Genomic DNA, 25,222 nt, shown 5'->3' with positions numbered 1-25,222 from the left:
ATACATAACTTCCACTTTATTCTATTCTGAGCCAACTGAAGACTGTGTGTTATGTCCATTCTCATGGTGGAAAGGACTTTTTCATTTTTCTTCATAAATGTCAATTTTGAAGTTTCATTTCAGTCTATTACAGGTGAGCATGGCTCATAATTTATGTGTTACACTGACAGACTACAAATAATAATGTCTCTTGGAAGAGCAAGTCAGAAAATCACCCAGCATATTAATTACAGTTGTCAAGCAATGACTGGTCGTAAATTTAATATCAAAGACCCAGACTTCTTAGGAAAGCATCTTAAATGCTCCATTAAAAAATCTGCCCTTGAACTTGCATGTTAGATAGTATGTATTAAAATGTAACTGGTATTTTTTGGTTTTGTTTCTGTTTTACCCTGGAAACATCTTTTTAAATAACAAATTAGTAGAAAAGTTGGGGGTTTTTTATCACTTTGTTATCTAACCAGTATAAGAATTCTACGCCTATATGTCAATAAGAATATATCATTAAAGTTAGTTACTGGGTTTGGTTCTTTAATATCACTTCAGAAGCACCTGAAAAGCTTAACAAGGCAGAGAAACGGACAGCATGCTCCATGAGGATGTGTAGATGTGGTGTGTGGTACAGCATGGCTAAACCACAGCCTTCTCTATGTGCTCTGGTGTCTCCAAATTCACAACCTGTAAACTGCATTTTTTTGAGGAGTGGCACATGTGCCCTGCTAGAGGGGCAGTGGGTGCTCGGTCATCCTACATGGCATCTGCTTGGCTTCAAGGCCATGCAAGGTCAGCCACTTTAGAGAAAGATTCCAGTTGGACTTCTGTCCTGTGTAGAACATTTGATTTTGCTTCATCACAGAGGCAGTACATGGTAGGGGATTCAGGCATGGTATGTCTTCACCACCTTGCCCATGCCTTATAGGTAGGTCACACTCGAGTTCTGCATGTGAAAGTTGCACAGGTTTAAACTTTTCCCTCCCTGATGTGGGTTGGAAGTTGCCTGCTGCCGTATCTTCACTGTTTGCCTCGTGCGGCTGGGATGAGAGCTGAGGTCTGTCATGAGTGCAAACCCCAGCCCATCCTCAGAAGGTTTACCAGGGGTACTTGCTGAGATGGGTGGGAGTTCTGGGCTCTATATGGAGAGTCAGGAGTTTACATGAGGATTTCTAGCAGTTTGAATGACCCGACTGTAGATGCCTTTGCATGGGCCTCATTTTCGAAGAACATTGTAGCTATTGAAAGTCAGTGGGATACAGTGAGTGAATATTTAGAGATTAGTCTGAGGTTCCAGTCGTGGTTGAAACAGCTATAAACACTGTGAAAGAGGATCTGGGCCTAAATGTGGAGGGAAATGGGTCACAGAGGAAAATGAAGACGAGAGGAAGGAACTGCAGAAGACACAGAAGGAGCTGGTGTTTATTGCAGTAAGACGTTGAAGGAAGTGGTTTGCATGTCCTTAGGAAATCCAGCTTTGTTAGTTCTGTTCTTTACATAACTTTTTCATTTAAGCTGGATGGTTAGTGGACTCACAATTGGGGAATGACATGATGTCAAATAGTTTTTAGGTTTTTGAACAGTTGAAGTCCTTTCCTTTTCTCCAGTGTATCTCAGAAATCGCTCCTATGGTGTACATCCAGCCCAATGTCTGGATTAGTATATGGGAACAGGCAATGGAAAGACTTGTCATGCAAAAAAAATTATTTGGGGAATATTTGGAGAGAGTCTGTGATGAGGCAAGTCAGGCTAGATTTGTCATCACTTTCGTTTGGCATAAGTCGGTGCTGCTGCAGAAACGGATGATTGCCTCTCCCTGCCCGGGCTGCCTGTTACCTTTGTGTGCTGTCTTTGTGCATCTGACATGGTTTTGGTTGGGCTAGCTTTCACTTGGACCAGGTCCATGTTCCAGCTTGCCCACAAGCGCACAAACACTTCTGCTGGGAAGAGACAGTGGTGAGAACAGGCAGGTTGGTGTGGAAAGAAAGGTGGAACTGTCCGCCTTGCCTGACAACAGTGGGGAGTTACGCCAGGCAGTGGGATTGCAAAACCATCACCTCCACAAGGACTGTGGGAAGAGTCGGAGGCTGGGTCCGGGGAGGTCTGGTAAAGAGCAATAATCAGCAATAACACTCTTAAGGACTTCTCAGAACCATTAAAATAACATGTTGTGTCACTGAAATGATTTATTTTTCAATAATTATTCAGTAATTATAGTGTCATTGATTCCTGACACTTAATATTGATAACATAATACTGGGCCTTTTTTTTCTTCCTCTCTTTTCACTTCTTTCTTATTTTTACAGGATTCCATTAGAGCACTCCTTTAAGATTTAGGACCATTGCACTTGGATGTGCAATGGTTATATTAAAAGACATTCCTTGTCCTGGGAACTGAGTGCCTCGTGTAAACCACAGTGCTGAGGGGTGTGTGGGAGCTGGATAAAAGACATTTGGAACATCCATACAGGCTTACTAGCAGGCGTTAGACAAAGACTTCTTTCAGTTTTCACTGATATGAACTAGTTTGAAATAGATGATGTCCAGAAAAAATAAGTAATATCCGCAGATGTTATCTCTTACCTGGATCCAAGGCATACTTGATAATGAGGCAGACTTTTCGGACAAGATAGACGTACTAAATTCAGCATTAGCTTTGAACTGCAGGCAAGCAGACTTAGCTTCATCGTATTTTGAATCCCAAACACGTCATGGAGAAGTGCTCTGTGGTTTTTAATGTCACTAACCAAAATACAAAGACTGAATTGCAGTAAAACAAGATACTAGCAGAACACTTACTTCAGTTAGTGTTACTCATTCTGTATTTCCACACCCATACAAGATGCTTGGTCGTGGTACAGTTGTCTGTCTTCCACTCCTGATAACACACAAGTTTTCGGTGGGACAACTATCAGATATTGGACGTTATCCTCACCTGGGGGAGATTTCTTGTGGCCTGATGCTTTCCAAGGGAACAGCCCCGTGTTACAGTGACACTGCATCTGCAGGGACTGAGTTTGGGACCTGACACTGTTAAAAATTTCATTAGTTTTGGCTCTTTCATGATGAAAAAATAGCAGGTGTGTCAGATGGGAGGCATTAGTAAAATCCTAAATTTCCACATTTAACCTTATGAAAAGACAGAGTTACAATGCAAGAATAGCTTACAAGGGCATGTAATTTTGCAATTTTCTTTCTGAAAGGCAATGTGGAAAAATGTTAAGACTGGGTGCAGAAACCTATGCCCTGTTTTCAGCTCTTTTTGAGTGACTTTTTGCAAGTGTTCATCTCATCTCATTTGTAAAGCAGAATGCCAGTTACCTTGAGGCCTTGGCCTATAATAAAGATGCTCAAGAATGAAAAAACAGTAAAACTAACACAATTCATAAAAGTAGCTTGGTTTGATCTGTTGTTTTTCAGGTTTACCTCTGAAACTGCACAAAGGCTACTTAGACTGTCTGAGAGCTGAGGGGTCATTACATGGTTGTAAGATGCTCTTGAGAGATGAAAATGGGGAGGACAGAGACAGCCTGAGGCTATGCTCTTACCTTTCCTGTGTTGTTTCCCCATATGCACAGGCTGAGGAATTTACATGAGGAATGTATAACTTGTCCTGTAAAGCTGCTTCTACTTATTTTCCCTAGAAGTAGCCTGGGAATCTTTAAAGGTAAATATTTTTGGTTTTTTTTTAAATCAGTTTGGTTTAGCCAGCCCAATTGCCTGGGTGATGCTTTTAGGTTAAGTGGAGGACCACATGAACAAGTGGAGAAGGAACTTTGGACCTGAAAATGAATATACTATTGCGGAGTTGCAGATGTAATTTATAACCTAGGAAAATAATCAAGTCCTGAAAGGGTAAAAGTAGAATGAGAGGTCCCCTTGCATTCTTTACAGAAATTCGTTGTTGGTGTGGTCTTTTGTGTGTAAATAGCAGAGGGGTTCTAGATGGGAAGCTCAATACTTAAGAGCCAAATAAAATCTGTTGTAGTGGATTAGGCTAAAGTGTACTAAGAGCAGCCCCTGTTAGATTTGTGTTTTATTTCTCATTAGAGTATAAATTGCAAAGGATTGTCAGCAATAAATTTGGAGTTAGTTTGATAAAAGACATCTTCTAGAACTTATGAAATCTAATAGAATTCATTAATATGCCATGATTCAAGAGTTCTATAAAGGTTAAGAAAAATACGGCTAAACCTAAACAAAATATTATTAATGGTGTGTTTATTCTAGACTTAAGCCATGTTAGCAATTATATTTTCATTTCATTGTTCAGCAGTTGTAAATGTACCAAAAAATACTGGCAGAAGATTGTTCCTTAAGTGAAAACAGATAGCTTTAAACTTAGGAAAGACCTGAAGAAAAGCTATTTAACTGTTAAATATATAAATAATCCCATTAACATTAGGAAGAGAAATCAAATTATTCTTTTCAAATTCTGTTATGACCTTGCAATAAAATGCATGATTTTAAGCACTGTAGAAACTGTACAATACAAGTTGTGACTTGAAAGCCAAGGAATTTCCTGAAACAGATTGTTATTTGGGCAGTAAGTTTGTTGCCGTTGAAGGTAGTGAGTTGTTTGTTATGGACTTTGTCGTCTTGTCTTTTAGAAGTGAATAGCAGTGGGTTTCTGGATAAGAAGTGCTCTACTGAGGAGCCAGAGAAAACGCAGAACTGTATAAATAGATGAGGAAAATGCATCTGGTTTTACGAAGGCAATACAAAAGTACACAGGTGTGTATATCGGACTAGCAGCCACACCCAAAAACTCAACTGAATGAGTTATTACTGAAAAAACTGAATGAAATAGTGGGCAAGTCATCCCAGAGGTTGGTGGGGGTTGCTTGTTTTAATGTGGTGTTGCTTTCCCCTGCCATGTCTACAGGACAGTTAGAGAGCATTCCCTAGTTGAGTTCAACGGGTAGGAAAGAGAGATTTAGATGCTTTCTTGTATTACAGTTTCACCTGTAAGTAAATGAAATAGAAACTAGTTTTGTTTGAAATATCAACGGAGATTTTCTTCAGCAAACATGAAGTTAGTTGCTTCTTTCTCTGAACTGGCATTTCTCACACTGTAAGAGGTGTTCCCCTGTTGCACTGGTGTATGTGAGGAGAAACACAGAATTTCCCAGATTCAGCTTAACCTTTATACCAAAATTTCAGACTAGTCCTTTCCCCCCCACCTTCTCTCATCAGAGTCCTACATGTCCTGTTCTTAATTATTTAATGTTTTTTTATTTTTAAAGAAGATGGTGAGATAGTATCTTATGAACCCAGAAGTGATGATTATCCCAACAGACAAACCAGTTGTGGGCTCTTTCGTCAGTGCCTGGACCATGATGATAGAGGAATAGGAAAAGTACGTTCTGATTCAGCTGTTTATTCCCACATGTACTTACTAGTTTCTTAGTGATGTTCGTTTCCTTGACTAAGAATTGCAAAACCAAGAACAACAGTGGTGAAATAGCCAGAATATTTGAAAGCACTTTATTTCAAAGTGGAAATAAATAAGACATGTAGAGAGCTAAATCTTTATGGTTTTTCGTGCTGATTGTCTTGATCATCCCCAAGTTTTCAATTAATAAAAACCAAAAGTGAAACAAAACCACCACAGAAGCAGCTATTCTTCATGTTTCTTAAAAGGCTAGGTTTTGTACATCAAAACATCTCTTTTGTTTACCTGTTAAATTAAGTTCTTATGATGGCAACAGAGAACCACCATGTGAAGACAACTGTAGTATTGATGTTATACATCTTTTATGGTCTGTAATTTAGCATTTTGGAATGAAAACTCTTACAGTATGGCTTCTGTGCTAGAGGAAGCTCTCTGAAATTTGCCTGAAGTGCAAACATATGGCCTCATCTTTTACAGTTATATAAGTACTTTTTCCTAAGTATCTGATAGCAGGAAGGTAGTTTTTACTTGTGGCCTCCTGGGATAAGCTGTATTCAAGCAACAGATAGTTTAGAGGCCAACTCTGTAGACTCTTAAGAGTGGTGACACTCTCTGCTTGTCTTATGTATGCTTTACCTATAAAAATTATTTGGGAGGTTCAGGTTTCTCTTTCCTACCTTACCTCTTCTGTGTAATTTCCCTGGCAAATTGACTCATAGTTTTTTAATAAAAACGTGAGGGAAAAAATCTGCTACTGTCGAGGGTAAAATGAATTGTGATATAAAAGATTGCTAATCTGGTTGGTGTATCTTGTTGATCAGTATCTGGCAGTTGACATTGAGAAGGTGTTCACAGAAACTAGGGATTAGACTGCCCAGGGAAGGCTGAACTGCCTCCTTCGTTAATCAGTGGAGGAGAGAGATGCTTCTCAAGGAGATAGTTCAGACTAGCCAAATTAAGCTCTTCTCTCTGCATCAAGGGCAATAGCAGCGAAGTGGAGTAAACCAGCAGGATTAGGGGAGTGAAGTACAGTGGGCTGGAGAGGTTGATTAGGAGGTTTACGTGTATTGCATGGAGATGAGTCGGTGGGGACTTGGAAGGATTAACATGATCTCGGTAGCTAATGGAAGGAGGCTCTTCCCAACCACACAACAGTGGTTTCCTGCTCATCTCATGGAGTAGCAGCTCTCTCAAATGGTTCTAGGGAAATATTCACAATTAAAAGCTGTGAACAGGCCCCTGATGAATTATCTGTATCAAGGTTTACAAAGCTTTTGATAGTACAGGATGGATCCTTATGGTTACCTAGCCTTACTTCAGGAGTAACACAGGCAAGGAAGTTCCCTCACCACTTTTGCAAAGGAATTGTACTCTTTTGTGGCATACGTGAATATAGCCCAAACTCTGTAACTTGTGATTTGAGCATACATTTTAGAAAAATATCAAATATTGGTTTGATGCCAAATGACAAACTTCGTTTCACTTGGTAAATCTTCCTTACTGTTAACTAGGTGTGGGGTTTTTTTAATTTGAAGTCAGAATGTTTCCAACTCCCATCCATTAGATAATGTTATCCCTCTGTTTATTTAAATATAAGGGCCCCTACGTATGTTTATAATCCACAGTGAATAGATTATTAAGTTATTCTTTGAAAAGTTAAGAGCTTTTTAAGATGCTCATCTAAAATAAATTTTCAGACTTTGTTCTGTGGCTGTTGTGGTGTTTGCGTGCTCTGGAGAAGACTTCTTTTTTTAATGGGTAAAAATTATGAAGAGGTTTTTTCCAATTTCTAACTTGCTGTGATAGCCAAAGGCTTAAGAAGACAAGACAACCACTGCATCAACTCTTGGAAAGGAAATCAGCAGAACATGTATATCTGGTTTAGCACCAGATTTTGGCAGAGAGGCAGCATTCTCAGTAGTAAACTGATGAATATGGATAATAATGTTTAGCTTGCATAGATTGTTTTTTAGAGTGTTACCAGCTAATGGTAGTCATTAATCCATTGGTAAAGTGAGTCTTGAGCTTCCTGTTCTCATGTCTGTTTTGGGGGTTTTTGACTTGAATGGATTTTTAGTATGATAATGGCCAGATTGTTTTTCATAGCCTGATGTCATGGCTGATTGAACTGTTCTGTTTCTTCCATTAGCTCTTGTCTGCTCATCACTGCCAACACTACTTCGAGTAGCTTCCCTCCTCCACTCCTACATCAGTTGTGTGGGTTAGGGTACAGGAGGGTTAGTGTTCAGGGGGTTTGGTTATTTTCTGTCAGAGTTTGCTTTAAATTTCATGCTTTTTGTGTTCATGTTTCTGCCATTAAATCATGACACTGCAGTGTGGTTTTCCTCCGCTATGCTGAAGATATTCAAATTTTATTTTCTCTTAATCCTAATCACCTGTCCTCTCCCATATTCTGAATCAGGAAAGCATTGGCATTGTTGAAATTACACTCTGGCCCGTAAGAGTTAAGCAGCAATACCCCTGGGAGGATGAGGGAGCAGTCTGTAGATGGTGCTGGGACTTCAACCCCATAAACTGTGCCAGCTCTTACGCAGCTCCCATTATCTTGGCAGTCTGGTACACTGAGGCATGTGAAGTGCTTTGCCAGTTGTGCAATGTCAGATCAGACTAAGCGAGAGTGATGCTCCCCTGCAGTTGAGAAGTTACTGGGAGAGTTGAATGATCATGATCTAGAGAGAGTTTTCTCAGTGAGTTCATGGACATACATGGACGCACTGTCGTTTTTAACTGGAGAATTGAGCAACGTCTTACTAATCTTGATGATTTAGGGACAGTTATATGAAACTAGCTGTTTGGAATGAGAATGTTATTTTACCTATTTATTTCTAAACGCTGAGCTTCCATTGTGGTAGTTGAGTTTTAACTAACCCTCCTTTTCTGTTATCATGGGACTATTGTAAGTGAAACACGCACCTTAACTACTCCTAACTTCTCTGTCCTGCCCAGTTCTGCACATTTTAGTTCACCTTTGCAACATCTTGTCCTGTCAGGTTGCCATGCGCTGTTTTGAGTCACTGCTGACAAGAATGTGAACACCCCCAGTATCAAGTCCTTCTGTGGTAGCACTCCCATCTTATTCTACTTACCTTGGCTCCCACTCAAGTGCTGCAGTGACCCTGATGGCTTCATTCCACTGCGTGTAGGATTCGAGCAGTGCTGAAGCTTGCTGGTGTTTGTATTTGATTCTGCAAGTGGCTGAGCACCTCATGCAAGTGTTTTCAATTACTCCACTGTCAGTGGGAGATGATAAAAATGGTGCTGAGCAGCTCCAGCAAGCTGCTGCCATGTCACCACTGAAAACAGATCAGCCTGTATCACTGTGAAGTTTATTAAGTAAGAGGGAAAGAGTTAACTTTTGGGGAGGGTGTTAACTTTTGGTGCTAAGTGTCACAGTTTTTACTGCAAATACACAGTTCTCAATTTTTTTACTTTTCCGTTTGGTAGACTACACTGCTTTACAATAATTTGCAGCAAAAGCAAATAAAAATACTACATCTGTTTAGTCTTTTGACGCTGCTAGGGTAAAGAACACTCCAGCTCAGGAGTATGTTCAGCAATAACCAGCTTCATTCTGATACATTTAATCTGAAAATCTTATTTAGGGTTATCAAATTAGGGTCAAGTGTTTGACAGCTTTTCAGTAATTACTCCACAGCTATTGAAAAATGCACTGAATCTGTTTGTTTTTAAGGGAAAAATAGGGCTTTCGGACAATACCAAAATCAATGTAAGATTTTTTCATTTAAATTAATATCTTTTACTACTCTTATTTTCATAGTTGTCATTAAAATCATATTTTTATTAAATACATATTTTGCCTTTAAAAAATTCAGACCTTTATGAGGCTTCCTTTTGAAAAAAGGTATGAACCTTGCATGTAGGATTTCGTTACTCTTTCCTCTCAATTATGCAGCACAATAGACATGATTTATTATGGGGGTAGAGAGGAGTTTAAGTATTCTAATGGATTATACGTGAGTGTTCACATACAACTCACATAGGAAAATACTATAAAGGCAATTTCAGAATTCTTCCCTTTGTAGAAAGGGGTCTGCGTCAAGGGGCAAGCCTACGAAACGGACATGTATCTCTCCGTTCTCTCAGTATTTGGTGGGTAGTTTATGTGGTAGGAATAGCCAAAGCAGACTTGGAAGGTGGACAGAGCAGGAAGCAGAGTGGGGAGGTTTAATAGTTTTTTAGCCCCAGTGAACGAAATCAAATCTGCTAATCAATATCCCAAAGATTTAAAAAAAAAAAAAGTCCTCCCATCTCCAAAGAGAGTGCTATGTTAATACGTAAAGCAAAGTTTGTGAAATACTTGTGACAAGCAAGCAACAAGAAGCTATTTCATTGTCTGCCTTTTAACTCTCTTTCTACCTGGCGTTGCTGATATGAGATGACTGCCCCTTGCCGAGGGGCCGCTTGGCCCAGGTCGGGGTTTTGGGTGAGATGCACAGCTCTGAGAAATGCCCTCACGGAGGTTCGTGTATGATGCTCGGGGCAGAAGCAGGAGCAAACCCTGGCCCTGTGCCTTTCAACCAGGACAGTGGTTCTCCAGTGTAGCAGTTCAGCAGACCAGAGTCAACACTCAATTTTTTTCTCAGACCATAATGCACCAAATTTTACCCTCTGGCTTCTAATGAACTGCTGTTTAATATAATTTCGTAGACCATCAAGGAACCACTAAGCATACGCTTGTGGGAACCACTGTGCTAGTTGAGAGGGCCAGAGGTTTCCAGTCCCTGTAGTTGGTTGGGTCAGCTATTAAACATGGCTAATGTTTGCACAGAGCTTGTTGGTGTGGTTTGGGATCTAAATAGGATGAGCAGAAATTCGCATTTAAAGCATTTTATTAGACTAGCTTTTTGCAGGTAGTTGAAATAAAACAGGAATTTGAATATGCATTGGAAGATACCGTGGCATAACGGGTTACACACTGACTGAAGAATGGAGTTAGTGGTAGCGGTGTTTTGAGGCTGTTTCTGAATTTTCTCTGCCACGTTCCCTCTGTTTGCCACCCTTTCTGGAAGGAGAAAGGGATGCAGGGGAATGTTTTGCATGCATGGTATTATATGTCTCATTATTGACAACCTCAGAAATTCAGAAATCATGTCAGACCTGAACACAATTTATTACAGTATTTCAAAATTTGAGTAGTAGTTAAGTTTCTCTCTTGTTACTTTCTGCTTTGTGAGCTTTTAAGACGTTTTCAAAATATATTTGCAAACTTCTCTAGAGTTTAAACTATGTTAAAAGAATCTAAAACTACAGGGGTTAGAACATTACCCTTCTTTATATAAGTGCTGCGGTCCTCTTCTTGAAACAGATTCTTTCATCAGGGCTTACCGTAGAGAACCATCAGGAATCACACAAATTGATAATTCTGTTGTGTGTGCTGAATCCTGTTAGGTATGTGCTGCATGAGTAAGAGCTTTCCAAAAGCCGTGTTATCTTGGCCACAAATTTTTTTAAACTTCACTATTTAATTATTTTAGCCCTCAAAAGCAGTGATTTCACTTGGCTGTTAAAATGAAAAAAGAATATTCATACATGTTTAATATACAACCATATATTTAATTCGTATGTATGCATATAATATTGTATGTGCATATATGTGTATATATGTTTGTGTGCATGTGTGTGTATATACATATATGCACACATGTACAAGCAACAATACAGTGCTACTTAAATTCAGGATATGGATTCTTAATCAGGGTAGAAGGCCTAAACTGGAGTAGAGGTGTGAAATGGAGAGGGCTGATATCAAAAGGACCCTAAGACAAAAGGAGTGGTGGGATGATACTGATAATGCATCGAGTATGCACATCACTTGGGTGGAGCAAAGTTGTTGGAGAACAAGGCAAAAATGCAAGTGGATTGATAATATATGTCAATGTAATTGGAGTGTAAAGAAAGAAGTGTAAAAGGTAGAGCTCTGATCTTTTCCAGAAGAGTGGTAAGTGGAAATGATGACAGTAAATCTGCCAAAAAAGCTGAGGAGATTCTTTAGCAAAAGCTCTCTGTTTAATTATATTCCCTTTACATACTCATACAGCATCAAAAACTGTGGAAAGATCAAAGAAGTAGATAAATTATATATCTTGGCACACAAACCAACTTAAAAACAATATAGAATATAGCAGTCCCTGGATACCAGCTGGAGTTTGAGTTGAGGTAGATACTGCTTTAGGCAGCACCATGTGCACATGCCGTGTGTGTGTATGTATTTTATATGCTGACATTGTAGGAAGACGTATTTGGTGTTGTTGAAAATAAAAAGTGAATGACGGTGCTTTTGGATTCCTCTAGAGGATGTGAGAGGTCAGATGCTTTTGCTGTTCCCTTTGTGTGACGGGTGCTGCTGGTGATGTTTCTGAAGGTGAAGTATGTGAAGATTTTAGGTTTCGCTCCTCATTACTGTAACTGACACACAGTTTCACATTTATGGAGTTGCATGAGGCCAAATTATCTAAAGTATCCTTGGGGTGCTCAAATCCACTGTGGTATTTTTGTGGCATGCAGGCTGGTCGTGGTTAGGAGCCGTGGCGCGAGGGGCCTGTCAGGGATCTCCTAGGCCACCAAGTCCGCTTTCCTCGCGTCGCCTGGCTTCATAAATCCACGCTTCGAAAAAGCGAGCTCTTTGGGGCATCTCGAATTCGCAGATGCTGTTGACGCCGACTTTCTGCCTTCCCATGACAAGTGCTTTCCTGCCTCACGTGGCCTACAGCCCTGTCCGGACCCTTCTGGAAGAGGCGTCTCTTAACGAAGGGCGAGTAAGTAGGAGGCTCGTTTTGGGTGGCGGGCCGGTGAGGCGGGCCGGTGAGGCGGGCCGGTGAGGCGGGCCGGTGAGGCGGGCCGGTGAGGCGGGCCGGTGAGGCGGGCCGGTGAGGCGGGCCGGTGAGGCGGGCCGGTGAGGCGGGCCGGTGAGGCGGGCCGGTGAGGCGGGCCGGTGAGGCGGGCCGGTGAGGCGGGCCGGTGAGGCGGTGCGTGGCGCCGCGCGCCTGCAGAGGGCTCTGTGACACCGCGTTTCCCCCGGCAAAGGGCAGTCGGCGGCGGCAGGGGGGAAGGGAGCGCGGGGATAATGCTTCCAACAGTCTGGTCTTAGTCTGGTAAACAGACTAGGAATTGTGGGCTAAGTCCTTTTCCTCAGGCTTTGCACCAAGGCTGAGATCAGATGACTCAGTCCGGACTCATTATTTTAATAGCCTACAGCTAGTTCACATAGCAGCGGGAGTCCACAAAAAAGGCATTTAATTGTTGAAACTCAAACTGGTACATTGTAACTGCAGATTATGGTATTCAGATTTAAGTGATTCAAGTAATTTATAAAGCTTTTGCACAAGCAAACTGAAAGTTAAAATACTGATATTGTAATAAAAAGTAAATAAAACATACTTTTGTACATTAAGACCCAATTAAAGAGCATGATTTCATTTAACAAAACAGGCAGGTGATATTTGCCAACATTACTACAGCTGTGTTTTACATTAGGAAATTAATTAAAATAGTCATTTATATTTTTTTCCACTTGCAAGTCTTAGGCCTTTCTGTATTACGCCATCTATTTTCTCTTCAATCATTGTGTTACGGTGCATTTGTAATCTCACTTAGCAGGCTGCATCTCAACTTCGGGTTTTGTTTTGTTTTTTTTTTCTTACCTAATGAAAAACCGGCTTTCTGCAATAACGCCGGCACAGCAGATCAAACAGCGCTGAAGGAACTTCCCTGCTGTCTGCCTGAGAGGCAGCGCATTGTTAGTTATTCAGATGTCAGTCCTTCTCTTCCGCATCCTAGCAGGGTTTCGTTGGTTTCATCAGATCACTCTGAGCTGGAGGTGGGAGGGTGGCTGCCGGCAAGGGAATGGTTTCTGTTAGACTGAGCGAAACTGGGGGATTTACTGCTCTCACATACGTCCCTGGGTCTGGTACAATAGCACAGCCTGAGACTAATGGGGACAGAATTTCAAAATGCAAATCGGTGTTCTGCTGTTATGCTTCACAGCTGAATAATGGGACCTCGGGAGTTATTCTTGATTCTTAGGTACTTTCCCCACCACCACCCCCCAACTACTAATACAGTGATTACATAATGAACTGTTAACTTTGTCAGTCATTTGTTCCTCCAGGCAAATCAGCTGAAAGTGTAGAAAGGTGCATTTTTAAACTAGCACGTAATTACAGAAATGAGAGTTCGTTCTTCCTTTTGTGTGAAAGAGCAAAACCACGTATGATGGTTATCTTCTTACTTCTCCACTTTCCTTTGTCTACCTTCACCTGAACTTTTTTTCCTTTTAGGAGGAATCTTTCATATCGGCTATTTTATGAATGTGTGACTCATTGCAGCAGAGTCAGAAGGACTGGGGATGTTTGATTTGCCATTTTAGTAGGGCTGGGTTGTTTGTAAGTTGCCATCATCCTTCAAAACAACTCACGGTGCCTGAAAATTTGGTTTATTAAGACCAGACATTTCACATTCCTAATGTTAAGATTGCTGCAGTTTTCCATTATAAGCTTTACCCCACCCAGTCCTCTGAATACAGATTTATAAATCAGTTTTAAAAAATGCTTCTCCATCTCTAAATCTTCACTTACATTTTAAGCTTGGGAGAGTGTCTTTTCAGCTGCATGCTCTTTCTCAATGGGAGGATTATATTTTGTATCAGTGTTCTCTCAAACAGATTTAGTGTTTCTTTAGAAATAAAATCAAACAGTGAATGCATTGTAAGTGACTTTGGTGCCTTTGTATTTGAAAGAAAATCAGCATGTATAGGTTTTAAGAATTAATTTATTACACAGCTTATTACCACAGTTTCTTTTTACCATATTTTTGTTGAATGGGTATTCTGGATTGCTTACTGTATCAATGCTGCTGGATGAGCCACTGCAGACAGTATGTGATACATTTCTGAAAGACTGACAAATGTGTTGGTTAATGCGTTTGACTACTACTGTGTAAAATACTGAAGATTGGCTTGTTTGTGCAGATTGGTATTAGACATCCTTATAGCGAAAAAGCAATGCTTTGTGATAATATCTATTTTTAAATTCTTGCTTGATGAATCTGTCTTTGGGTGTTGACTTGAATTCTCAGAAGAACTCGGTATAAAGTGACACAAGAATACCCAGACATAAATGGAACATTACAGGAGTAAAATATCTGACATTTCAGCTCCCTGCTTCTTAAAGCTTAAAGTCCTTAAGGCATCAATAAAACCAAACCAAATACATCAGTAAAAGTGCGTGTCATGCATACAGAGATCTATTTCTGTGTAGGGCTGACTGAAATAAATTGTTTTTACATAAATAGTTATAATAAGGTCTTCAAGAAGGAAAGAGGGTGGACCAGTAATGGAAAAAAATACGATATTTTAGGTTAAGCACATCTGAAAATAAAGCATCTTACTGGAACTAGGCAATTTGACAATACTGGAGCCTGTGCAGAGAGCCAGAGCAGGGCTGGTACAATACTTAGCCCCACATAAGAACTATTTTGAGATCCGAGTCAAACTTAGGAGATACAGACCCCTTATTTTTATTCTATGAGCAGCTTAATTCCATCTTCTCCAAGGAGACTGCAAATTTGTTAAAGTTTTACATTTCTGCAAATAAAAAGCCAGATACAATTTAACTCTCCTGCACTTTCCTCCCACTAAAATAAAAGTTAAATTTTTACTCTGCCTTAAGGAATTTTGCACTTAATTCATGTGAAAGCACAGAGCAGTCTAATAAGTCATAAAATGCGAAATAACAATATTTAAAATACTAAAATTTAATAACTGATAAGTTAGAGTATTACTGAAAAGATACCATCAGTACTCTTTCATGTGAGACCATCTTTAGTCATTATAGTAACTTCATACTAAGAAAATTAATTTGGGGGGTTTGTATATGTGATGTAAATTTAAAAACTCTCAGTGTGCATTTTTAAAATGTCTTTTTAAAAACTCTGTAAATGTACAAATACTCCTTAGTATTTCATGTTATTGATGTCTGCTAAGATTCTCACTTTGGTCTCTGTAACATTTTGTGGCTGTGTGACATTACATTATTCTTGTATATTAAAAAGGATATGAACTGAAATGTAAGGATTCATGAAATTATATTCAACAATTAATCAAGCAATAATCCATAAAGTATCTGTTGTTAGCAGCAGGTGATGACTGGTTTGTTCATTAATGGCCATAAGCAAAGCCAAGGCTGATGAATGTCCTAATAAGCCTGTTAGTAAATGCAGGGAGGATGATTTCTGAAGTGACGACTGCTACGTTATGCTAAAGGCAGGGGTTTGCTGCAGTGTTTTGAAAATCTATCCCAACTGCGAGAAAGTCTGCAAGTGTTTTACACCATCCGAATGCTCCTTTTTTGCCAATGGCAGAACTGCAGAATTGGTTTGATAAGAAATAAGTTGATGTCAAGGCAGAGCACAGCATAGTGAACGCTTTGATCGGATGTGCTTGAGAGAGTTACCATGTTTTAAACTCTTACTTGTTTGTAGCAGAGGTGACAGTATCATGCCAAACAGTGGTTGCCTTCCTGCTAATTATTTTCTTGAAGTATGTCTTTTGCTTAACTATTGCCTCTTACTCCATGGAAATTACAGAATTTTGAAGTTGCAGATAAGTTATAGCTCCTTTCTGAAACTCACTCACTCACTTCAAAATAGGGTGGAAAAAACTGGGGAAGGACTGGGAGGGGAAGGGAAGAGAACTAGCAATACGTTTCTAATGTTTTGGAAATTACTGTTGCTCTCTTCAGTTGATTTCGGTGAGCTCTAATTTTGTTCCTTTTAAACACAGAAATGTCATTTTGTTTATTTTAACAATGGCAGAAATAAGATGTGGGCTTCTCCTCAAGTCCCCGTCATCAGTCTAGGAGATAAGTAATGAATTTTCATTATGAATGAAATACCTAAAATAGGACTGCATCTGTCCCGATTATGGTACAGTTCCAATGTTACCTATCCAGTATGAATTTTTTCAGTCAATTTAAAAAAAAATATATATATATATAAAATGCAGTCCTGGATTTTGCATTTGCTGCATGACCTACACAAATTCAAGAAAGAAAAGGCCAAAATACCATGTTGTTTAAAAAACAAACCAACAAAAATATATTAAAAAAAAATAATAATCCTCCTTTGGAAGATTCAGAACAGAACATTCATTTCTAAGTAAACAGCTATTTTTGTGGTGGTGGGAACATACAACACTAATTTAATTTATTTTTTTAATTCTAAATTAAAGATTACTTTGGTGCTCCATGAAAAGTAGATATAGTACAATAAGTGTAAGCATGGTACTAACAGAATAAAGGAGAATAAAAACCAAAACCACAGAAGAAAAAGAACTCTTTCCCAAATAAAAAAAATCAAAATAAATATATTAAATATATAATATATTAAATAAATATTAAATGGGACGGTAGGGCTTATGTCCAGTGTTTGGGATTTATGTTAACCTAAATATGAAATGTAATTCACACTGATGTTTTTGTCTGTATAGTCCTGAAATCAAAAAAGATACTAAATTTCTTTCCAGTACTTTTAACACTGCTTGTATTGATCGACAGTGAATAAACACACATGTTTTACTGCAGGCGAGTATATGGTTTGGGATGGTTAGGTAATTGGTGCTTTATTTTTATTCCATTTGAATGATAATAGATTGTTTGGCATATCACCATCCATTAGCTCCACTTACATATGTTTCAATACGAAATTACTCAACCTTATGAATCAATTTTCCATGCTAGAAGCACAAAATATCTACTTGCTGGATATTTTATTGTGTCTTACTGTATCTTTTAAGAATGTGTGAAGAGCAGACAATTAAAGTAAACCCACTGAACTCTTGCTCAGGTTGAACAGATTTCCTAGGGTTGCAGCCTTGAGTCTACTGACAGCGATATGAGTGTGATTGCATGTTGTGTTCAAGTCTTTTCAGTGATGAGGCAGAAATGCAATGTGAAGTCTGCTTTTAACATTTTTTTTCAGTTACATGTGCATCATAATAATCTCTACTACATCTGTTGAAGATGCACATATTCAGAAAAAATGTGTATTACACTATAGCCGATTTTGTGGTGATAATATTTTTACATCTTAAGAAAACAGGTTGAATAATGGAAATGAAGGAACTGTGCCAGCAAGAAGTTATTCCTAAGACTAATAATAAAAAGAAATCTGATTCTGTCCTGTCTCTGTAAGATACTCATCAGTTTGTCATAAATATCCCTTATTTAGGACATAGGGAAAGCTTTCAATAGATGAGTCTGAGTATGACTGGTACTGAGAGTGAACACTGAATTCCTTTGTAAGACCTGATCTCAGATGAATGCACATGTTGAAGTCCAATTTAGATGCGTGGCGTTTCTACAACATATATTGGGCTGAAACTGTTCTTTCCGAAAACTTAGAAATGCTCTTTAATTATTTGTTTGATCTGGTTAGGGTCTGTTATGAAATGTGATACAGGTTTGGGGGAATAATTGAGAGGATATTATTATTTTGTGCTGTTTCTTTCCCATTTTTGATTTTTCTTGTGGAATCAGAAAAAACAAGACAAGCAAAAGGGAGTTTTGTATAAATCATATGCTTTAGCACTATGCAAATACTCTGTAATGTAAATAGTGTGGAGGCATGTGTGTGATTATGCATGCATCTTAATGGGGCTTTTTAACACTGACATTTCATTTTAGAGTTTTGCTAAAACTGTGATGGAAGATCTCTAAAGAAAAAAATGTTTTATGGCTTCTGTGAAGCAAGTGAGGTTTGTACAGAGCTGCAGAATGCTTCTGTTTCCCCCATGCTGCAAAGAATGGTATGTGAAGGTGCTCAAGGGTGTTCATCGAATAATTTGAGGTAATGGATTGTATGAAACTTGCTCATATATTTATTTCCTCATTATCACATAAATAGAGTGGCAGGGCATTACTGGGGACATCGATTGTCTTTGCTTAATTAGGCTTTGTCTTTACCAAATTAGGCAAACATGAATATGAGCTGAATGTTACTATCAGTGTTTTTCCATAATTTTCTGTGTAATAATGAGAAAAGGTCAGAACTAATTCTATCCTGCTACCTTTTTCCATTGTGGTTTAGTGCAGCCTGTCAGTGGTGAGGCAAAGGGCAAGATATATATGTTATTGTCAGGTAGCGCTGATTTTTTTTTTTAAAGCTGGTGCGCACCTGGACAGTGTTGTGGAGCAGCCCTGGGCATAAGCATCTCCACAGTGTAATCTGCTTGTTTTGCAAGCTCAGAATAATCCCTCTCCCCTCTCTAGTGTGCATATGCACTAACTGGAGAACGATAGACTTGTGATTGCATCTCCTCTGCATATGTTTTAGAGACTACATCATGAAGAAACCAAATATTCAGACCCACAAGGTAGCTGTGATGCACCTTTTTCATTGTCTGTGTAAATATCTGTGGACATAGAAACAGATCTGGTATGAGCAGGGCTAACTTCCTCCATCAGCAAGCTGTAACAGCGAGGAAGAGGAGGAAAAGGCACCTCATACCCTTATGACCATTATTAAGAAGATATATTCTGAAGGGCAACCCGTTTGGGTTTTTTTCCTTTCAAGTGAGATCTCAAGTAAAAGTTTTCAGTTTATTTGCAACTCACTTCTCTAACTACCCTTACCCTCAGTCTGGGTGTATGAGTCCAGAGCTCTTAAACTGTCTTAGAATTGTGTGTAGTAAGAGTTTTATGATAAACTAACTCTGGCATCATCATGTGAGTCATACTGGGGCATGATCCTGAAACAGTCAGTACACGCTAATAGCTCAAGGAAATTTCTGGGAGAGTGTGTTCTGCTTCTGTTCATTCTTGATTCCAAAGCTTTTGGGGGCAATGGCATTTACAAACATTGCAAAGGTTTGATTTTAAAAGGCTTTTTTTAATTTGAACATTGCCTCTGCTTTTTTTGTGACTTTTTATGTTGGTAACAACAGCTAATGCTGTTTGTATTATATTGCCACCTATATGGAAGGTTGTGCAACACTTTCCATTATAAGACTGTTTCAGTTGCTTATTGTGTTGCCAACATTCATCTATTTGGGCTGAAATTTTCCATGCTGGGTGTCTCCTTCAGGCTGAATTTCTTGGGAAAGTTTCAATAAAAATACTTGAGCCATTCCAGGGAATGAGAGGAGGGGGAAATACTATATTTTGCTCATGTTTATTAAAGTTGCTGCAAGCACTTGATTCAGAAATCATTGCACTTACGTGTTTTGGAGCACGGAATTGAATTATTAGGAAGGTAAAAGGGCAAAGAAAGAAAAAATGGGGGTAGAAGAGATTTCTTTCTAAGGAATGGGCTCCTCCCTGATGTTGTGAACCGTCTGCAGCAAAGCACAGAAACCCCATGCTTGTCAAAACAGGGTCAATGAATGGCTGGGGACTGAATGATTCTCCTTGTTCCACTGCACCTACATGGTATATTGGATTTGGAGAGAGAGGGAGGCTTATGAGGCATAAACACAATCCTATGCAACAGGGAAGATGACTAAAATCTACATAGTGGTGGAACTAGAGAGGCAGGGTTATGGCGTTAAGAATAAGAGTTGAAAATAGCAGAGGTTCATTTGCTCAGCAAGCAGATGGATCTGAAGATGGTGAGAGAGACTATTAAGCAAGGAGATGGGTCTTACAGCAGCCTTTGTTAGTTACAATTCATTTTCTGTTTCCCACACATCTTGTGCACTTAAATGAGGCAGGGAAGATTGTATGCAATCATGTAATTTAGAGAGCAGTATTCAACCTTAATTCCAGCATGTTTCATTTCTAAGCACTTGATGTTGCAACCATAATGTACTTTCAACATGAAAATCAAAGCCTTAGTTGGAAATGTCATTCTATACTCATCATTAAAACACTTATATTGTAAGCTTTGAAGAACACCACCATAGTTAGGCACAAGTATAATACTGCATTTCAATTATTTTAATCCATTTAGAAAAGTTTCCTTTTCAAAACCATAGCACTGCCAGTGCTTCAGCAAATGTGTATGGGACTATTTGGATCTGAAAAGGTTAATTGCATACTTGAGATATCAAGAACTGAACTTCTCAACACACTCTGCCTTCCATTTCTCTCAAGTTCACAGTGTAGACAACAAATGACATTTTGGAATATACCCAACATGCTTAGCCCAAATGGGAGCAAGTTAACAGGACAGAGAGAAGTTTCAGCTATAACTTCAAATTTTCCTGATTTTTATGGACTTCAACCAGACTGGTTATACCTCAATATTATTTTAACATTGTTATTTGTGGCTGAGTTTATTAAATGGCAGCATTCATGCTGCTGCTTTTAATATCTCACACTTGAGGTTATCTTCCAAGTTTTCAAGGATTTATAATGTTGCCATAACATTTTCTTAAGGAATAAAGCTTCCCATCCAGAAGCAATCATACATCATAGTACAAGTTCCAAAAATAGTGAATTAGACATTTCCTAGTTAGAGGAAAGCAAATGTGTACTGAATACCCATTTTACTAAGATCCTCTTACTTCTTTTTTTCTTGAATGAAATTTAGACTACTAGTTGGGGACTGTTTTGTCAATAATATCTGCACCCTTGTTTAGAGAAGAGAAATTTAAAACCTAACTGTTACTATGGATATCTGCTTTTTAAATATTAACTTCATAAAAATGTCATATCTGGATTTGACATGATGTATTGTCTCTGTTCAAAGAAGATAAGCTGTCATGTAATATACCTGTTTATTAATGTCTGCGGATTGTGTCTTGGTGTTACGTATCACGGCAAAGATCCACTTATTAATGCCTTCATGGTATGGGTGGACAGGATACATCTTTATTGCTCTAATGGTACTTAAAATTTTATGCCACAGTGTTTTGAGGCTGTGTTAAAGTACACAAATCTTTTTTGAAAAAGAACTGTTTCTTTGATATCTAGGCCAAATTTTTCTTTCGTATTTCACACAGATGCCTAAAACCCCATTTCTTTTTCTGTATCCCACCCCTTACTGTTCCACAAGAGCTGTTTTTTCTCAGAGGTCTCTCCATAAGTGCAGTGAGGTCTGAACTCACAGCCAGTAGAATCTACCCAGCTTCCCCCCAAACAGCCCATGTGTTGTGAGCAGTCACAAAATGTTGAGTTTCTATGGAGCCTAAACAAATAAAGTGATTCATGCTAATTTAAACTGTTGGTTGAGGCCCAGAGAAGAAACTGGACTGTCCTACAGCACCATGTCGCAGATACTGTGGCAGATACTATGTATTGCTGCGAGACCCAACGTGACCTGATGGTCATGTTCAGTGCAATTGTTATGGTACTACAGTCTGCAGAATCAGTTTGTCCAGCCAGCCTGTGGCCTGATCCTTCATACAATGGCAGGAGGAAGGAGATAAACTGTGAACCAGATGACTGATGTGGAAGTATTCCCTCTGCTTCCCTTTCCTCAGGGTCTGCTGCTCTTCCTCAGGAGCTAAAGGTGGATCTCCCAGTCCTCTGTTGGATTCTGGATGTACATCAGGGGTTGCTTCCATGTCTTCTCATATGAGAAGGAACGTCAAGTCACATGACAGGCAGTTTGGTCACATAGCAAATATAGTTGTCGCATGACAAGAAATTTGGTAGAATGATGGGTTGGCCCCGGCTAAGCAGCGAAGTACCCACATAGTCGCTTGTTCCCTCACCCCCACATCCCCGACCCCAGCGGGATATGGGAGAAAATAGGAGGAGCAGGAGCAAGAAAACTCATGGGCTGAAATAAAGGGAATCATTTACCAAGTACTGTCACAGGCAAAAGAGACTCAACCTGGGGAATTTAATTTAATTTATTGCCAACTAGCATAAATATGCAATTACTGGTTTGGGTCTTGGTTATTGAAAAAGAAAAGGAAAACCCTGAAACTCTTGGGGGGGGGGGGGGGGGCGCAAAAGCCACCTTTCCTCCCCCTTTACGAGGCTCACCTTCACTCCAGACATATCTCCTCCCCTGCTACCGCTGCAGGCCACACTCAATCCCTTTGGTGAGGCAAGTGGTGTAGGGGTTGGAGTCAGGTTGTAGCAGTTTCTCTCTGCCATCCCTTGTTTGTCACTCTTGTCCTGTGCTCTGATGTTGGTCACCCACAGGCTGCAGGGCGTCCGGGGGTGTACCTGCTCTCTACCATGCAGCACCTCCTACTCTTCTGGCCTTGTTATTCTCTCATTCCCTCTGTTGTTTCCTCTTCTGTTCCCTCCTCTCTCCCTCCAGCATTTTCTACCCCTCCTTAAATATGTTTTCATTGAGGTGCCACCAGTTTCGCTGATGGGCTCAGCTGTGTCACGTGTTGGGTCCATTACGGAGCTGGCTAAAACCAACTGTGGCTGGCATGAGGCAGACCCTGACCTCTTCTCACCCTGCAGCCCCCTCCACTACCAAAACCTTGCCACCTACAGTCAATACAACAACTCAGCATCTTCATTAGTTCCTCCGCAGACTCGTTCTCTGTAGCTGCTTCTATCCCCAAGTCTGCCTCATTCTCTTTCCTAGGCTCCTCTGAGAAGAGTGTGACTATTGAAGGAAAGCCAGGTCACCCTCACTTAGTCCAATACAAATAATTGGTGATAATTTTTGTTATTCTGTTTCCTTACTGGATTGCAGATGCGAGTTTCTGGGTGATGGCTGGCTCCAAAGCGAGTGCAGTGTACCGCCTGCACCGCATTTTCACGTCTCTGAATGTGCCTTTAATGGTTTGCCAGGGTTGCAAGAGCTCATTATGTAAAGTTTGTGTCTTGGCTAAAACCTGGTTTACTCTCTCTAACCTGGTCAGACAAATGTCTGGGTATAACTTAACTTCTTATTCTGTATCACATGCTAGTGCACATTGTTTTATTCACTGACAGGCATAGTTTGTAATTCATCATGAAGGACAGGACTGTATGGACAAGGTGATTTACTTTAGCATGTCGTCTTAGGAATCCTTCAAGATGACTCCTTATGCAGTGGAGGGGAAAGACAAAGGATTAAAATACTGCTCGAATGCTAAATGCATGAAGTCTGAGTTGCAGAGATCCCATTGTGGGGGAACCCCAGTCCTTTCAAGTAAGCGTTAATACAGGTGCCAGCAGTGATGCTTTGAATGTCAGCATAATGCAGTATCAGGCGTTCTGGTGTAACTCTGTGTGGGCACTTGGAATAAAAGTGGTCTTTTTCACTTCATTTGTTCTTTTTTGGAAGGAATCAGAATAAAAGTGAAAAAAAGCTATTTTTATTCCAGATCCCATGCAAAAAGTTGCACTGCTGGAATTGCTGCACTACCAGTGCACACCTTGCATCGTGATGGTGCAAATCCCTCTCAGCATCTCACAGAGATGAACCTTGAGTTGCATTAGGCCTTCAGCAGATGTACCAAAGATCTACAGAGAGACCTCATTTGGTTTTCAAGAGTTGGGAACTCTGGTTTGAGGAATTGCAATTTAATTGGACATCTTTTATGTCAGGCAACATTATCTAAAACCTTTAGAAAAAGGATGTCATTATCCTAAGTTGGAAATAATGTATCTACACAATCTAATCCATACTATCCCTTTGACCTTCAGATTCAATATGTTTGCCCCTATCGTTTTTCTCCATTATAGCTGCTCAGCTACTTTTTCACAGAAGGATTGAGTGTAGTTATTGTAAATGATTTAATATAGTTATTACAATATTGTGTGCAATGCTGATCTCTGGGTGGAGTTTAAAAAAACTCATGTTTGCACATGATGCAAATGTCTAATATAAGTTCTGTTGAAATCAGAAGCAAATGGCCCAGATCTTGAACACTGGAATAAAGCTGTTGATGGAGAAGTTTGTATTCTTTAAACCTTTGTGTTGCGGAGGAACTTGTCATGGCTGAGTTTGAAGCTCCATTTGGTCACTGAGGGCAAAAAATACTTACTTTACCTAAAGCTTGCTTGTGGACAGTGTTTCAAGCCTCTCATCCTCGTGATTGTCCTTGTTCTAGATTTATGACTGATGCAGCTCGACGTGAGCAGGAGTCTTTGAAGAAAAAGATTCAGCCAAAACTCTCTTTGACTTTGTCAAGCACGGTGTCCCGTGGGAATGTATCTACTCCACCTCGCCACAGCAGTGGAAGCCTTACTCCTCCAGTCACCCCTCCAATCACTCCCTCCTCTTCGTTTCGCAGTAGTACTCCTACAGGTAGGCACCTACTGTTTGGTTTATCCCAAATAAACTAGCAATTTTGCTACGTGGCATTTGGAGAACAATAGACATACTGAGGTGCTGGGAAGAAGAACCCCTAAATATAAAACAGAAAAACTTTTGCATTTGGTTTGCAATCTCTAACATGTATTTGGGCATTTGTTTCCAGACTCTTTGCTAAAGCAGAGAAGGAAATTAACTTTAAAAATCACAAATGAAATTATTGCACGAAGAAACTAACCTTAGCAGAAATACCAAACGTGCAAAAGACCCCTGATGTATCAGTAGGAGAGCTCTGCACATGGTACAATGCCAGTTTAAGATACAAGTAAAAGTGGTCAGGATCTTCCCCCCTGTCCCTTTCCTTTTTTTTTTCTTTTTCTTTTTTTCCTTTTTTTTCCTTTTTTTTCTGAGGGGGGTTGAATTCATAGATAAATAAGGACGGAGAGGAATGTTCAGCTGCTGCCATCATGTAGACATGACTTTCATTAGGAAACTATGTTCAAAAAAAGTAATGTATGAAAAAAGTGATCTGTGTTTTCTTCAAAAATAAGTATGCCAGTAGTTTTCCCAGGTATAAAATTCCTGGGAATTTTTTGGCAATGATTAGAGAAACTGAAAATTGCTTGCTGTGCTGAACCACGTCTCTTG

At 39.6% G+C, this 25,222-nt stretch overlaps 1 protein-coding gene across 1 annotated transcript in view; it reads left to right on the top strand.

Annotated features, from left to right (window-relative positions):
- The window catches only part of JAZF1 (JAZF zinc finger 1), a 200,311-nt gene that overhangs the window by 144,552 nt on the left and 30,537 nt on the right, over nt 1-25,222 (top strand). Inside the window, exon 3 of the mRNA XM_059818871.1 lies at nt 24,372-24,568. Within this exon, the coding sequence (XP_059674854.1) occupies nt 24,372-24,568 (197 nt within the window). The remainder of the gene's footprint in view (nt 1-24,371; nt 24,569-25,222) is intronic.

The sequence above is a fragment of the Gavia stellata genome, chromosome 6 (assembly GCF_030936135.1).
Source record: "Gavia stellata isolate bGavSte3 chromosome 6, bGavSte3.hap2, whole genome shotgun sequence".
NCBI classification, from domain to species: Eukaryota; Metazoa; Chordata; class Aves; order Gaviiformes; family Gaviidae; genus Gavia; species Gavia stellata.
This window is presented reverse-complemented; position numbering and strand designations above follow the sequence as displayed.